Genomic DNA, 18,130 nt, shown 5'->3' with positions numbered 1-18,130 from the left:
TTGTCTATCAACCTGCCAGCACTTTCGTTTGGTAAGTCACATCATCTTTGTTTTTAGATATATTTTTCCCACATGGAATGTTTCCCTCTATTATATTCATATCATTAATTTGAACCCAACAGTTACGTTTGTTATTGTCACTGTTGCAATTCGAAATCTTTTCTGTCATCTTATTTTCTCTTTCTGTTTTTACAAGTAGTTTCACTTTGTATTCACCTTCTCCTTTTTACCGTAATCTACCATACAATTTTATCCCGCCTATATACACTCAATAATATGTAACCCACTTCCAAACCATAACCAAAAAAATTTTTTTTCCGCTTTCAACACTACCGCAGCTATAAAATACACCGTTCCCAGTTCACAAACAGTTCCTTTCACCTATTACACAACCATTTCGGCTAGTTCTAATAACTTTCGCTTTATTTCCATTTCCATTTTTCCCACATCACTGATCATTTTTAGCCGCTTCCCACAGGTTTTAACGTCATTATTTCTTCGTCAGACAATTGTTAGCCTCATTTTCATAATCTGCCACCACAGAACCACTCATTTTAATACATTTACACGCAGTTTTTTTCGAAATTTTCCCAAATTTCTCCACCCTTGTGTTTAGGCAGAAACACAACCACCTAACCATTGTGCACATCGTTGTCTACCAACCCAAGTTCACCACAGGATCAACATAGCCCAGGTTTAATCAACACTTTTTCGCCGTTTTTCACACCAGATCTCCAGTTGCTTTCTAGTTCAGCTTAATCTCTCCCCATATATTTTTATTTTCATTTTCATTTCAGCCTCATGTTACACTTTCCACCTTCTAATACCATGTCACCCTCACAACACCCCCACAACGACCCCATTAAGTTTTATTTACACTCCCTCCGCAAACATGCCTTCGCCCTAGCCAGATTACACTCCCATATTTTATTTTCTCAGGCTTGTCTGACATTTGGCATTACTCCCAAAGGCCTCACACTTAAAGTTCCCATCTCTGGCTGTAACCCTCCTTTCCATCAGTCCCTATACCAGTTCCAAACTGAACAATCCATAGCCCTCACCCACCTAATCCTTCACCTAAAAAGCTTTCCGCTCCCGGGATTGGAATAACTCCTTAACCTCTCCCTTAAAACACACATCCTTTCATCTTTCCCTCTCCTTCCCTCTTTCCTGGTGAAGCAACCATTGGTTGCGAAAGCTTGAATTTTGTGTGTATGTTTATGTGTCTATCGACCTGCCAGCACTTTTGTTTGGTAAGTCACATCATCTTTATATATATATATGTGTGGATGGATATGTGCGTGAGTGCGAGTGTATACCTGTCCTTTTTTCCCCCTAAGGTAAGTCTTTCCGCTCCCGGGATTGGAATGACTCCTTACCCTCTCCCTTAAAACCCACTTCCTTTCGTCTTCCCCTCTCCTTCCCTCTTTCCTGATGAGGCAACAGTTTGTTGCGAAAGCTTGAATTTTGTGTGTATGTTTGTGTTTGTTTGTGTGTCTATCGACCTGCCAGCGCTTTCGTTCGGTAAGTCACCTCATCTTTGTTTTTATATATAATTTTTCCCACGTGGAATGTTTCCCTCTATTATATATATATATATATAAGATGTAGTGACTTACCAAATGAAAGTGCTGGTAGGCCGACAGACACACAAACAAACACAAACATACACACAAAATTCAAGCTTTCGCAACAAACTGTTGCCTCATCAGGAAAGAGGGAAGGAGAGGGAAAGTCGAAAGGATGTGGGTTTTAAGGGAGAGGGTAAGGAGTCATTCCAATCCCGGGAGCGGAAAGACTTACCTTAGGGGGAAAAAAGGACGGGTATACACTCGCACACACACACACATATCCATCCACACATATACAGACACAAGCAGACATATTTAAAGACAAAGAGTTTGGGCAGAGATGTCAGTCGAGGTGGAAGTGCAGAGGCAAAGATGATAGTGAATGACAGGGCCTCGCTGCGATGGAGCATTTCCTTTCACGCCGATCACCTGCCACCCTACCTAAAACCTCTTTCCTCATCACCTTAGCCAGCTTCATCCTGACCCACAACTTCTTCACTTTTGAAGGCCCGACATACCAACAATTAAAGGGAACAGCCATGGGTACCAGGATGGGCCCCTCGTACGCCAACCTATTCATGGGTCGCTTAGAGGAAGCCTTCTTGGTTACCCAGGCCTACCAACCCAAAGTTTGGTACAGATTTATTGATGACATCTTCATGATCTGGACTTACAGTGAAGAAGAACTCCAGAATTTCCTCTCCAACCTCAACTCCTTTGGTTCCATCAGATTCACCTGGTCCTACTCCAAATCCCATGCCACTTTCCTTGACGTTGACCTCCACCTGTCCAATGGCCAGCTTCACACGCCCGTCCACATCAAACCCACCAACAAGCAACAGTACCTCCATTATGACAGCTGCCACCCATTCCACATCAAACGGACCCTTCCCTACAGCCTAGGTCTTCGAGGCAAACGAATCTGCTCGAGTCCGGAATCCCTGAACCATTACACCAACAACCTGACAACAGCTTTTGCATCCCACAACTACCCTCCCAACCTGGTACACAAGCAAATAACCAGAGCCACTTCCTCATCCCCTCAGACCCAGAATACCCCACAGAAGAACCACAAAAGTGCCCCACTTGTGACAGGATACTTTCCGGGACTGGACCAGACTCTGAATGTGGCTCTCCAGTAGGGATACGACTTCCGCAAATCCTGCCCTGAAATGAGATCCATCCTTCATGAAATCCTCCCCACTCCACCAAGAGTGTCTTTCCACAGTCCACCTAACCTTCGTAACCTGTTAGTTCATCCCTATGAAATCCCCAAACCACCTTCCCTACCCTCTGGCTCCTATCCTTGTAACTGCCCCCGGTGTAAAACCTGTCCCATGCACCCTCCCACCACCACCTGCTCCAGTCCTGTAACCCGGAAGGTGTACACGATCAAAGGCAGAGCCACATGTGAAAGCACCCATGTGATTTACATCTACATCTACATCTATACTCCGCGAGCCACCTTACGGTGTGTGGCGGAGGGTACTTATTGTACCACTATCTGATCCCCCCTTCCCTTTACCAACTAACCTGCCAACACTGTGATGCATTCTATGTGGGAATGACCAGGAACAAATTGTCCATTCGCATGAATGGACACAGGCAGACAGTGTTTGTTGGTAATGAGGATCACCCTGTGGCTAAAGATGCCTTGGTGCACGGCCAGCACATCTTGGCACAATGTTACACCGTCCGGGTTATCTGGATACTTCCCACCAACACCAACCTATCCAAACTCCGGAGATGGGAACTTGCTCTTCAATATATCCTCTCTTCCCGTTACCCACCAGGCCTCAATCTCTGCTAATTTCAAGTTGCCGCCACTCATACCTCACCTGTCATTCAACATCATCTTTGCCTCTGCACTTCCGCCTCGACTGACATCTCTGCCCAAACTCTTTGTCTTTAAATACGTCTGCTTGTGTCTGTATATGTGTGGATGGATGTGTGTGTGTGTGTGTGTGTGTGCGAGTGTATACCCGTCCTATTTTCCCCCTAAGGTAAGTCTTTCCGCTCCCGGGATTGGAATGACTCCTTACCCTCTCCCTTAAAACCCACATCCTTTCGTCTTTCCCTCTCCTTCCCTCTTTCTTGATGAGGCAACAGTTTGTTGCGAAAGCTTGAATTTTGTGTGTATGTTTGTGTGTCTGTCAACCTGCCAGCACTTTCATTTGGTAAGTCACATCATCTTTGTTTATATATATATATATATATAATAGAGGGAAATTACCAAACAAAAGCGCTGGCAGGTCGATAGACACACAAACAAACACAAACATACACACAATGTTTGTGTTTGTTTGTGTGTCTATCGACCTGCCAGCGCTTTTGTTTGGTAAGTTTCATCATCTTTCTTTTTAGAGATATATATATATATATATATATATATATATATAAAAAGAAAGATGATGAAACTTGCCAAACAAAAGCGCTGGCAGGTCGATAGACACACAAACATACACACAAAATTCTAGCTTTCGCAACCAATGGTTGCCTCGTCAGGAAAGAGGGAAGGAGAAGGAAAGACAAAAGGATATGGGTTTTAAGGGAGAGGGTAAGGAGTCATTCCAATCCCGGGAGTGGAAAGACTTACCTTAGGGGGAAAAAAGGACAGGTATACACTCGCGCACACACACACACACATATCCATCCACACATACACAGACACAAGCAGACATTTTGATATATATATATATATATAATGTGCAAGACGGCTAGGCTTTGAACAGATGACCTTTCTGATACTTTTTACGTATATTGATGAACCAAAACATTATGACCACTGCCAACTATGAGGCTGAATGTCTCCTGGTGGTGTTGTGGGCATGGGATGCAGTAAGGAAAGAATGTAAGTGGAAGAAAGATGAATGGGCAGCCATTATAGCAAAGATACGGACCACAAATGCAGAAATCCACTGATATGAGTGGTTTTGACAAAGGGCACATTGCTGTGGCACTTCAGATGGAAATATTTCTGAAACAGACAAGCTGGTCAGCTGTTGGTGTACTACTGTTGTGAGCACTGAAGGATAGCAGAATAATGCGTAGGCCATATGGTACTGGCATCCACATCTCATCACAAAACGTAGAGGTCGGAGGAGCCCCCACTTTGTAATCCAGGACAGGCAGCGATCTGTGGTAGCTCTGCCGACAGAGTACAATGCTGGTGCAGGCACAAGTGTTTTGTTTCGGAGTTCACATTCAAAGGCCACTGTTGAATATGGAGCTCCACACCACATGACCCCTATGTGTTCTTGTGTTGACCCAACACCAGCGTCAGTTACGATTAAACTACGTGAACATTTATTGCCGACCACCTGCAACCCTTCACGATTGAAGTTTTCTTTGAAGGTGATGACATCTTCTGGCAGGATAACTCTCCATGACCCAAGGCCAGAAACATGCTGCAGTTGTTTGAGGAGCATGATAGTGAATGGGCAATGATGTCTTAAGCCAGCAAATGCCCCTGATCCTTGACTATTGGAACTTACATTAGGCCCAACTGCGTGCACAGAAACCACTGTTCAGTAATTTGAAGCAATTTAGTGACATGTGACTACACAACTGATGCCACATACTTGTGGAAACTTATCAAGGACTTACAGAATCCATTCCAAGTACAATCACTGTTGTACTGTGTTTGAAAAGTGAATCAACGCACAGGTGGTCATAACACTTTGCCTCGTCAGTGTAGCTAGCAGCAACTGTTAGTGAAATATTTCAATTTTTCCTCAAATCAATAATTAAGTTTTCCTTAATTACCTTGATTACTTTCAAGCAAACAATATTTTCTTGCAAAACTAGACTTCACACTGGTCACTTCAGTACACCATTTGCCCATTTCTCACTCTTTTTGGCTATGAACATATAGACAAAAACTAGTTGTGTAATTTATAGGGAGTCTTGTTTTCACTCTGGTCAAACATAAAAACATAATGAATTCACAAGCTGTGACATCGTCGCATAACATACTGAATGTTAACCGTACGACAAAATGTCTTTTTTGCATCCTGCCATTTCCAAAAATCCTTCTTTAAGTATCTTGAACCATTTATGAAATACAATGATTTTTACAGTTACTTGAGTCCCGAAGTGCAGGAAAGGATTCAGGTGCACCACAAGCAACCCATCTGTGGATATAACAACCAATATCTCGAGAATGAAAAGAGATATCATTCTGCTCTCAACTCTAAATACAATTTCGATATGTTGGCTAAATTACACACACAATAATGTGTGGCCTAAAATGAACTATAAGCAAAGTCTATGTAATGTGATTTTACCTCTGCAAACTCTTAAAAATTTCATAAAGTCTTTTACTTAGATTCGTGCAGCACGGTAACTATGATGAATAAAAAAATAAATTTAGTCCTTCACTGAATGAAGATATCAAGCTGTAAAATACAGAGAATCAAATTTTTTCATTGAATAGTTTCCTTAAAATTTGGTGATAAGTATTTGATAGCAGCCAGCATGCCTGCACCTATGCTTTGCAAGGAAGACTTTTAGCTATCACTCTCAATGTTGCACGTATGGCAGCAACAAGATTCAAACATGTTTGAATTCAAACGTTGGAATTTGTAGCAGAGGACATGCAGTGCCTCAGATGTCACTCACCTGGGACACTTCCGTAGCTGTACCTGTGGTAGTGTTTTGTCATCTGAAGCTATCATGTGGTGTAGGTCGCTGCTGTCGCGTATGTAGGATGCGGCCTAATGGTGGCCAAAGAAAACATTGGAAAAAGATCAAAGTTCAGGGAGAAGAAACAAAAATTTTGAGGTTTGCCGATGACATTGCAATTCTGTAAGAGACAGCAAAAGCCTTGGAAGAGGCAGTTGAACAGAATAGATTCAAAGGAGAATACAGAACGAACATCAACGATAGCAAAACCATGGTAAAGACATGTAGAGTAGATCATGCTGAGGGGATTAGATTAGGAAATGAGACACTAAAAGTGATAGCGGAGTTTTGTTAATTGGGCAGTGAAATAGCTGATGACCAACATAGAGAGAATATTAAATGTATACTGGCAATGGTAAGAAAAGCGTTTCTGAATATCAGCTCAGCTATGCAACTGCATTCATGATTTCTTGTCAGAGAGATCACAGTTCGCATTAATTGACGGAAAGCCATCAAGCAAAACAGACATGATTTCTGGTGTTCCCAAGGTAGTGATATAGACTCTCTGTTATTCCTTATCTACATAAACAATTTAGGAGACAATCTGAGCAGTCGTTTTAGGTTGTTTGCATATGGTGGTGTTGTTTACCATCTAGTAAAGTCATCTGAAGATCAAACCCAATTGCAAAATGATTTAGATATCCGTATGGTGCAAAAATTGGCAATTGACCCTAAATGGTGAAAAGTGTGAGGTCATCAACGAATGCTAAAAGGAGTATGTTATACTTCAGTTGCACAATAAAAATCAATGAAATCTAATTCCTTAATTCAACTACATACCAAGGAATTACAATTAGAAACAATTTAAACTGGAAATAACACACAGAAAATGCTGTGAGGAAAGTGAACCAAAGATTGCATTTTACTTAGAAGACACAAGAGATCTGCTAGAGAGACTGTCTACACTACACTTGCCTGTCCTCTTTTGGAGTATAGCTGTGCGGTGTGGAATCCTTATCAGACTTAATTAATGGAGTAGGCTCAGATAGTTCAAAGAAGGGTATACTTTTTGTGTTATCGAGAAACAGGGGAGAGAGTGTCATGGAAATGGTATAGGATTTGGGATGGGCGTCATTAAAACAAAGCCATTTCTTGTTGTGGTCAGTTCTTCTCATGAAATTTCAACCACCAACTTTTTGTTCTAAATGCAAAAATATTTTGTCAACGCAGACCTACATATGGAAAAACAATCATAATAAAACAAGGGAAATCAGAGCTCACATGGAAAGATATACATGTTCATTTTTTCAGCACACTGTTCGAGAGTTGAATAACAGAGAACTATTGTGAAGGTGGTTAGATGAAGCCTCTGCCAGGCACTCAAGGGAGATTTACAGAGCAGCCATATAGATGTAGATGTGAAGAAGAGAAATTTGTTAACACTGAATATAAATTTAAGTGTTAAGATTTTTTTAAAGATATTTGTCTGGAATGTAGCCTAATATGAAAGTGGAGTGTTGACGATATACAGTTCAAACAAGAAGAGAATAGAAGCTTTTGAAATGTGATGATACAGAACAATGCTGAGAATTAAAAGTGCAGCTCACATAACTAAGGAGATGCTGAACAGAAATGAGGAGGAAAGAAATTTGTGGCACAAGCTGACCAAAAGATGGGATCAGTTGATAGAACACATTCTGAGACATGAATTATCAATTTGATACTGGAGGAGTGTGTTGGGAATAAAATTGTAGAGGGAGACCAAGAGACAAATGCAGTAAGGAGGTTGAAGTAGATGTAGGTTGCAGTAGTTATTTCGAGATCTAAGAGGCTTGTGCAGATAGAGAATCATGGAGGGATGCATCAAACCAGTCTTCAGACTAAAGACCACAACAACAAAAACAGCAATATAAAATATGATATTTAATGTCCCATACAGGGTGTTCATCAACACAGTTTGCAAAGGCTTCTGGGTATACAAAGCTGAAATACTGTGAATTGGAAAAGGTTAGAAATTTTAAATGTCATAAGAGAATCAAAATGTTAATACTCACTCATGTGACAAATCATACTGATACAGGCAGGTTACTACACTTCAAGATGTTAAAGTACATGGCAGACAGGAGTATGTAAGAATGCTCTCACTGTTCAGAGATTTTATAAGTTAGTCACAGGCTTAACTTGCTGACCTTTTCCAAATAAAAAGCATAAAGACAGAACTGCCATGTGGATTGTCTACATCCAGTAACAGTTTAAAGACAAGGATGAAGACATTGTGAAGTTCCCATTTTGTGGGTATTTAGCATACATTTTCCACATATTGCTAGGCCCTTAAATGCCAGCAATATAAAACTGGCAAACTTTATGTGCTTTCGTTGCTTCCACAGTGATGGAAAAGATGAAAACATTGGCAGCTAAATTTCTTACTATGCATAATACAAAACTAACATTACTTTATGGTTACATAACACACTATTCATGGACGCATAACAACTCCATCAACCCATTATGTGCCTGAAGAATAGGTCTTACGGCTTTGAAATCTATCGCAATTAGTAGAAAACAATAAATGCTGCTGATTGGACATAAAACATAATAAACAGCGGAATAAACAGATTCAATTCTCCATAATGAGACCTTAATGTGCTTGAAATTTAAAGCTATAGTTTGGAACAAATGAGATAAAATGGAACCCAATTATTTTTAATATCTTAACGAGTGTCATCTATAACAGTTTGCTCTTCACGTGTTCAACATAGACTTTAAATTGAGAATACGCTCTAAAGGTTTAAGTACAAACCTGGCTCTGAGGATCAGCGACACACTGCTCCTTGGTTTTGTTCGTGACCTGCCCCGTCAGGTATGCCAATGTCTGCCCTGTCAGCTGTGCCATTACACTTGGATAAGCATTGACACCTATGTAAAATGTAGGTGGCTTATCTTCAAATCTGCTCTGGAATGTTGCAGCATTGAAGATTGAGCAGTTCATACTCTCTAGATAGCAATGGAGCAACTCATCCACCTGAAAAAAATTAGAAAAATAGTTTTGTAATGCAACAAAAAGTGGGAAAGATCAACAAGTAAAAACATAATTTACACACTGTTGATTATCCTGAGATCTCGTTTCACAAAGAGCATGATGCTTAAATGTCTGAATGTGGCTTACCTAAGCTGTAAAGAAGGAAAAACTAAGCTACGAAGACTAGAATTTATCTTCTAGAAGATTAACCACTAAGTGATTTAGGAAACCTCTAGACAACCAAAATCTGGCTAGTCAGACATGTATTTGAATCAGTTTTCCCAAATCTGGACCCAATCTATTAAAAACTGCATCGCCCTGTTAGCCTTTAATGGCGCAAGGAATGAACTATTTCTCACAATAACAAAATTGTAACTATCAACATTTCCTTCTCAGCTACACAAGAAGCAGCACCTGCAACCGATGTATAAAACATGACTAAACAATACGGGGGATGTAATTCCATAAAGTTACACACACATCTGTTCATGATGCAACATCTCAAATATATGCTAGTGGAGGAAAATGAAGATTTATTTACATGTATTGTATGAGAGTTGTTCTAAGAGTTCCCAGCCTAGCACAGACATGAAAAGAATGTTCTCAGTACACTATGACCTCCAGAAAGTAAAACTTTTAAGTGATTTACTGTGAAGTTTGTGAAATGTAAATTTAGTTTTGCAAATTTGGAGGGTGTTTTAAGGTTTTATTAAACCTTTCCCAATAATCTCCAATTAAGTATGCTCTTGTTTTCTACCTGTTAAGCCCAGCTTTAGAGCAGATTTTACAGCAGACTTATATCAGGAAATTCATCTCTATTTTTCTTTTTAATACAAGTTTGATCTCCTTTCTTATGAAGTGGATAGATTAATGCATGCTCACATTCTTTTGGGGTTTTCTCACTAAAACAGACGTCCTGAAATATCTCTTGATGAATCTGAGTAAGTTTGCTGCCACTTTTTTCAACTTTTCAGCAATTATTTAGTCTCTCCCTGTGCATTATTATTTTCCACATTGCAAATTATTTGTTTGATTTCTTTCAGTGTCAGGGCTGCCGAGTCTGTATTTGAGTGGGTTAACAACGTGAATTGATTTCTGGGACTTCTACAATTTAGTAAGTTTGAAAATAGCCTGCAAAAGGCTCTTAGTTTTCTCTGTTGTATGTTTCCAGTGTTCTGAAAATAAGCATATAAGCCTGAGGCATAAACTGAGAATTGACAACTGTGAAGTTTTTTAAATTTCTGGTAGTAGTTTCTAGTATGCTGCTATTTACATTCTTCCACATAATTGATTTTTGACATTTGTTTTTTAATTTTGAGGAACTTATCATTTTCTGATTTGTAAGAATGTCATAGTCACCACATTTTGAGGCTACAATCTATTGCTTTAACTCAGGTGTCATTCCAATACCTATCTTTTCCTTTCTTGGCAGTGTGCAAGTATTTCAATATGCATAGCATTTTCAGTTTTTGAAATGATTCCACTTACATGAAGTGTTTTCATGGAAAATGTAGAGTTTGGTTTTAGAACTTCATGATCGGACTTTGGTGTTCTAGCTGTTTTCAGTTTGGATTTGTAGGACTGAAACTTTGCTTCACAAGGCTGGATGCGGATGTGGAGAGGCACGTGGTCAGCATACTGCTCTCCCAAATGTTCTCAGCTTTCACAACTGGGGCCACTACTTCTCCATTGAGTAGCTCCTCAACTCATCTCACAAGGCCACTCGCCAACAGCGCTCGACAGACCCGGACAGGCAGCCATCCACAAGCTAGCCGAGCCTGACAGCACTTAACTTCAGTGATTTGACAGGAAACTGTGTTACTGTTGCAGCGAGTGTTGTGGGTATGTATGTATGTGTAGATGAGTGTGTACACACACACACACACACACACACACACACACACACACACACACACACACACACACACACATATTCATTCCCACATGATGCTCTCAGTTCCCCCAGAATCTGACGACTGAAGTATCTTAATCATTTTAATATACATTGAGATTAGTACGAACTATTTTTAGACAAAATGCATATTAATACATCCTACAATGTGAATAGTAAATGAAACAGTGAATGCAGCAGAGGATCAAGTAGGTAGAAACGAGGGCTAGTGGAAATCCTTGGGTAACAGAAGAGATACTGAATTTTATTGATGAACAGAGAAAATACAAAAATGCAGTAAATGAAGCAGTGGAAAGGAATACAAACATCTCAAAAATGAGATCGACAGGAAATGCAAAACAGCTAAGCAGGCATGGCTAGAGGACAAATGGAAGGATGTAGAAGTGTATATCACTAGGGGTAATACAGATACTGCCTGCAGGAGAATTAAGAGAAGTTTTGTGAAAAGAGAACCACTTGTATGAATATCAAGAGCTCTGATGGAAAACCAGTCCTAAGCAAAGAAGAAAAAGCAGAAATGTGGAAGGAGTACATAGAGGGTCTATAGAAATGCGATGTACTTGAGGGAAATATTATAGAAATGGAAGAGGACATAGATGAAGATAAAATGGGAAATATGATACTGCATGAAGTATTTGACAGAGCACTGAAACATCCAAGTTGAAACAAGGCCTCAGGGATAGACAACATTCTGTTAGAACTACTTATAATCTTGGGAGAGCCAGGCATGACAAAACTCTTCCATCTGGTAAGCAGGACGTATGAGACAGGCTAAATACCCTCAGACTTGAAAAAGAATATAATAATTCCAATCCCAAAGAAAGCAGATCTTGACAGGTGTGAAAATTGCCAAAATATCAGTTTAATATGTCACACTTGCAAAATACTAACATGAATTCGTTGCAGATTAATGGAAAAATAGTAGAAGCCAAGTTTGGGGAAGATCAGTTTGGATTCTGTAGAAATGTTGGAGAACACGAGGCAATACTGACCCTATGGCTTATCTTAGAAGATAGGTTAAGGAAAGACAAACCTATGTTTCTAGAATTTGTAGACTTACAGAAAGCCTTTGACAATGTTGACTGGAATACTCTCTCTCATATTCTGAAGGGGGCAGGGGTAAAATACAGGGATCGAAAGGCTATTTACAATTTGTACAGAAACCAGATGGCAGTTTATAAGAGTCTAGGGGCACAAAAGGAAAGCAGTGGTCGAGACGGGAGTGAGACATAGTTGCAGCCTATCCCTGACATTATTCAAACTGTATATTGAGCAAGCAGTACAGGAAACAGAAGAAAAATTTAGAGTAGTAATTAAAATCCATGGAGAAGAGAGAAAAAGTTCGAAGTTTGCTGACAACATTATAATTCTATCAGAGACAGCAAAGGATATGGAAGAGTACTTGAATGCAATGGGCAGTGTCTGGAAAGGAGAAGTAGAGAGGATATAAAATATAGACCGACTATGGCAAGGAAAGCATTTCTGAAGAAGAGAAATTTGTTAACATTGAGTATAGAAGCAGAAACAGACTTCAGAGGACAAAAGACTAGGGAAATGTTTCTGAAGGTGAAGTACCTCTGCAAAGGTCACCAGGCCAAGCAGAATTTTGTCAAAGATTCCCGTGATAAGATCCTGATGAACGATAGGGATATAGCTGAGAGATGGAAAGAGTACTTTCGACAGCTGCTACATTGTGATGAACCTGAGCTGCAGTTTGATTCCAGTACCCAATTACAGCCGATGCAGACTACCCTCCACCTACCCTGGATGAGATAGAAACGAGACACCTTAAACAGAATAAGAGTCCAGGTGAAGATGGAATACAGGCTGAAATGATCCTGGTAGGAGGAAAGAAACTTGCAGAAAAAATACACCGACTGATACAGGCAATATGGACCAAAGAAGAGCTACCAGGAGAATGGAAAACAGCTCTGATTTGTCCAATACATAAGAAGGGCGACAAACTGAAATGTGACAACTATCGAGGAATCGTCCTGCTTAACGTCTGCTATAAGATCCTGTCCAATTGCCTCATACATAGAATTCAGCCAGTGGCAGAATCGGTGATTGGGGAGTACCAGGGAGGTTTCCAGCCAGGACGGTCAACAGTAGATCACATCTTCAGTCTCTGGCAGCTCACTGAGAAACTGGGTGAATATGGTAAAGATTTGCATATTTTATTCGTTGATTTTAAGAAGGCCTATGATTGCATACATCGCAAGAGCCTGCTCAACTGTTTAAGGGAGTTTGGCACAGCAGAGAAACTCATCACTCTGATAAAGATCTGTCTGAACAAAACACGTGCAAAGGTGAAGATGGGAAATCGCGTAACTGAGGAGTTTGAAATTGTGACAGGACTCAGGCAAGGAGATGGGTTGTCCCCTATCCTGTTCAACTTTGCCCTCGAGAAAATCGTACGCGAGACCTTCCAAGAGAACGAAGGGATTGACATTGAAGGAAAGAGACTGGCATAATTAGCCTATGCAGACGACATCTGTTTACTCTCTAGGTCGGAAGAGGAGTTGGAGCAAATGACCAAAGCACTAAAGGAGGCTGCCAGCAAATTTGGGCTAAACATAAACAAAGTCAAGACAGAGTACCTCGTCATGACGCGTGGTCACTGTCAGACTGCCGATCATGTACAATCACTGCAGGTTGGGGACCATTCCTACAAGAGAGTGCAAGAATTCAAATACCTAGGGGCACTTTTAAATGAGAACTCATCACATGAAGCAGAGATCAATGCCAGAATACAAGCAGGAAACCGATCTTACCACAGCCTAGCACAACTGCTTTGGTCCAAATATCTCTCCAGACAGTTAAAGACTCGCCTGTACAAAACCCTGATCCAGCCTGTTGTTCTATATGGCTGTAAGACATGGAGTATCTGGAAACAGGACTTCCATAAGCTCCTTGTTTTTGAGAGAAAAGTGCTTCGGAAGATCTTCGGTCAGGTTCTGGATGCAGATACAGGGGAATGGAGGATCAGATACAACAAAGAGCTTGAGGAACTATACCAGCAGCCCAACATAGTAGGAACCGTCAAAGTCGAACGAATGCAGTGGGCCGGCCACGTGGCCCGGATGGAGGATCACAGATCGCCTCGGAAGCTCCTGGATTTCACACCTACAGGAAAGAGACCACCAGGGAGACCTAAGAAGTGTTGGAGGGATGGACTCCATGAAGATTTAAACCAAGTGTCAATAGATGTGAACGGATGGTGGATAGCAGCAATGGACAGAATACAGTGGAGGAGGAAACTCGTAGATGCAAGCGGTCCACTGGCCCTGATCATGTAGTAGTAGTAGTAGTAGTAGTATAGAAGTGTCAGGAAGTCCATCCTGAAAGTACTTACATGGAGTGTAGCCATGTATGGAAGTGAAACATAGACGATAATAGTTTACATAAGAAGAGAATAGATGCTTTTGAAATTTGGTGCTACAGAAGAATGCTGAAGATTAAATGCGTGATCACATAACTAATGAGGTGGTACTGAATAGAATTGGGAAGAAGAGGAATTTGTGGCACAACTTGACTAGCAGAAGGGATCGTTTGGTTGGACACATTCTGAGGCATCAAGGGATCACCAATTTAGTACTGGAGGAAAGCGCAGAGGGAAAAAATCATAGAGGGACACCAAGAGATGAACACAGTAAGCAGATTCAGAGGGATGTAGGTTGCCGTAGGTACTCAGAGATGAAGACGCTTGCACAGGATAGAGTAGCACGGAGAGCTGGATCAAACCAGTCTCTGGACAACAACAATAACAACAACAAAACGTGAACAAATGCTAGCAAAGTGACAGCATCCAAGGAGTCCCAATCACCAACTGTAGCTAAGCTAGATATAGAGCACCACAGCACTCTACCTGTAACATCAACAGAATGTGCACTGTTGCCCTTTATCTCTCTCTTTCTGTGGTGTGAACAATACTGTGGTGGCACAACTGATAAGATTTAAGTTGCTCTTGTTAGGTAACATACTCATCATTGCCGTCAAATCATGATCATGACCATGATCATTGTCATCATCATCATCATCATCATCATCATCGTCATCATCATAATTAGCAACAGCATAATTAGAACAGTCACACATTAAGGTTGCTATTATGTAGAGAAAAATGCAGATAATTAAAAATTACTTTTAGATAATTAAAAAATATCACTTAGAAATAAAAAACACTGATACAGCCACTTATGATATGAAAATATAAGCAATTTTGTGTGATGAAACAGTGTGCACAAGGTAGAGAACTAAACTTACAGAAGAAAAAAAAATTGATTACTTGTACAGTTTTACAAAATAGTGTACTAGATAGCAGAGACATTTTTATAAGCAAATTAGAATTACTGCTGCTTCATTGCATAACATTGTGTGTGTGTGTGTGTGTGTGTGTGTGTGTGTGTGTGTGTGTGTGTGTGTAAAAAAATCCAGACAGTCAACAATGATAATGCATTTAACATTATGCAGTAAATGCTATTCATATAAAAACTGTGCCTGTATACAACTACAAAAATGCAAAATAACCAATCTCACCAGAGTTGCATCAACAGATGCATTAGTGTTTTTTGTTTTCGTTGCCATGTAGAACAATGACTGTGCCAAAACTGTAGAGAAATTAGCTATAAATGATGCAAGTGAATCCTCAGGTGGAACAGAGCCATTGTAATATGTGTAGTTGAGTGTCGATGCATCATCAAATATACTGTTATAGTACCTGGAAACAGAAGATGTAATGATAATTGTAAAACCTAATCTCCAGATCACAGAAATCAGCATTTAATTTTTTTCAGTATACACCAAACAATACATAGTTTAATAACACTAACAGTCAAAAGCTACTGAAGAGTACTGGGTGGGGAACAAACAGTGGACACTGTGAGAGTAATCCCGCCATACAGCTGAGCCACTGAATGTTTGAAAGGCGTACAATGGAGAACGAAATCATAATTAGTCTTCCAGATAATGTAAAAAAAACCACATTTCACTTCTACAGCTACTCACCCCCAAGTTTGTAGCAAGGGAAGCAATGACGAGATGGACTCAACTCATTAGGGAAAGCTGGAAAGCTGCTTACATGTTGGAACTTCACAAACTTAGAGAAACGTTACCAATTAATATGGTTGACAGTGAATGTGCAACTGACATCTTAAGAGGAGTTTTCAGGCAAAAATTCGAAAATTTTCACATTTTACAAAACATGCCCTAGAATATTATGTACTCTTTCCTGCAGAAAATTGTGCATAAATTATCTGTGTGTGACGTTTAGAAGTATTTTATTTTTAATTTTGAAGTCTTACATGCGTATCTGCGAGATCACCAGATTTTGGATGTGCATCTGTTTATATGTGAATATCTTGGAACCTACATTTTATAGTAGGCTGTGATTTAAATCTCTGACAGAAAACACATGGCACTCAACGTTAGTCACACTGTATTTCGCAGTTGCTTGGCATTTGTTTGTTTGTTTGTTTTGAGTGAAACAGTGACTTTCGGTGTAATCTGGTGCAGTTTGACGTAATATAAACATGCCTAGAAGTGCTAGCCTATTCAAGAAACGTAAGTTTGGTGTAAACCAATACACTGGAAGTATAAAATTGTGTGTTGTTCAAGAGTTGGAACCCACAAGCAGTGTAAAATCAAATAACCTTGACGTGCCACCAGATAACAAGGGAGATGTGACCTCACCCAATGCAAGTAAAGCTAAATTACATAAAAAATTCGAGGAATTAGGATTACTGCAGGATAATTTAGAAAATAGTACTTCTGGTCTGGGATATGCTTTGTGTGATGTGAACATTTTAATTCAGGTGTTGTGTGATACATTGTGCAGTAATATTTGTGTCAGAAAAGTAATTATTGAAGAAGATTTTTCTGCAAGAATAGGACTCACTACGACAATAGTAATTATTTGCACTGGCTGTGACAGCAAAAAGTCATTTGTAACGTCAAATGAATGCAAGAATAATCTTTTTGAGGTAAATTTAAGACTTTTCTATGCCATGAGAGCTATCAAAAAAGGTCTTAGTGCAGCTCAGTGTTTCTGTTCGGTTATGAATCTACCATCACCACTTACAAAAATTCAGAGGTATACTGAAGTTATAGGAGACGCTGTTAACTCTGTTGCTTCCCTGTCAATGAAGGCTGCAACAAATGAAGCTGTTGAAGTGAATGAAGGCAACATTGATATACCAGTTGCGTTTGATGGGACATGGCAAAAGTGGGGTAACATGTTGAACTACTCAGTTGTCACAATCACAAGTGTAGACACAGGCAAAGTAATTGATTTTGAGGCACTTAAAAAACACTGCCACAGCTCCTGTGACAAAAATGGAAAAAATGAACATTAAAACTGCCAGAAAAATTATGAAGGAACTAGTGGAGGAACGGAAGCTGATGCCGTAATGAAAATGTTTAGGAGATCACTGCAGGAAAGGGGTGTACGATACACCCAGTTCCTTGGGGATGGAGATTCTAAGGCAATAAGGGTGTTGTTGAAGCAAATCCATATAAAAATATTGTCATAAAGAAATTGTAATGTGCTGTGCATGTGCAAAAGAGGATGAGCACACGTCTCAGAAAATTAAAACAATCTTTTCGCACCACCACACTTTCTGATGGCAAGCCATTTAGAGGTTGTCTGACTAATAAAACAATAAATCAGCTCCAGAAGTATTATGGAATGGCCATCAGGAATAACGGAAATGATTTAGAAAGTATGAGAAAAGCAATCTGGACCACACACTTCCACAAACTTTCAACAGACAGAAAACCGACATGTGCACTCTGACCACCTGGACCTGAATCGTGGTGTAAATTCTGGAAGGCTGAAGTACAAGAGTGTCTTTTGAACACATGAACTCTATTCCTGAAGCTGTCATGGAAGCAATAAAACCAATTTATAGGGACCTAGCTCACCCAGACCTCCTCCGAAAGTATTTACATGGGCGAACACAGAATCCTAATGAATCATTCAATAACATTATCTGGACATGAGTGCCT

The 18,130-nt window shown here is 40.0% G+C and overlaps 1 protein-coding gene across 1 annotated transcript in view; it reads right to left on the bottom strand.

The window, feature by feature from the left end:
• The window catches only part of LOC124711491 (nicastrin), a 135,483-nt gene that overhangs the window by 25,378 nt on the left and 91,975 nt on the right, over positions 1–18,130 (bottom strand). Inside the window, exons 8-9 of the mRNA XM_047241601.1 lie at positions 15,665–15,845; positions 8,995–9,216 (exon numbers count right to left, since the gene is read on the bottom strand). Of these exons, the coding sequence (XP_047097557.1) occupies positions 8,995–9,216; positions 15,665–15,845 (403 nt within the window). The remainder of the gene's footprint in view (positions 1–8,994; positions 9,217–15,664; positions 15,846–18,130) is intronic.

This window comes from Schistocerca piceifrons, chromosome 8 (genome assembly GCF_021461385.2).
Source record: "Schistocerca piceifrons isolate TAMUIC-IGC-003096 chromosome 8, iqSchPice1.1, whole genome shotgun sequence".
NCBI lineage: Eukaryota > Metazoa > Arthropoda > Insecta > Orthoptera > Acrididae > Schistocerca > Schistocerca piceifrons.
This window is presented reverse-complemented; position numbering and strand designations above follow the sequence as displayed.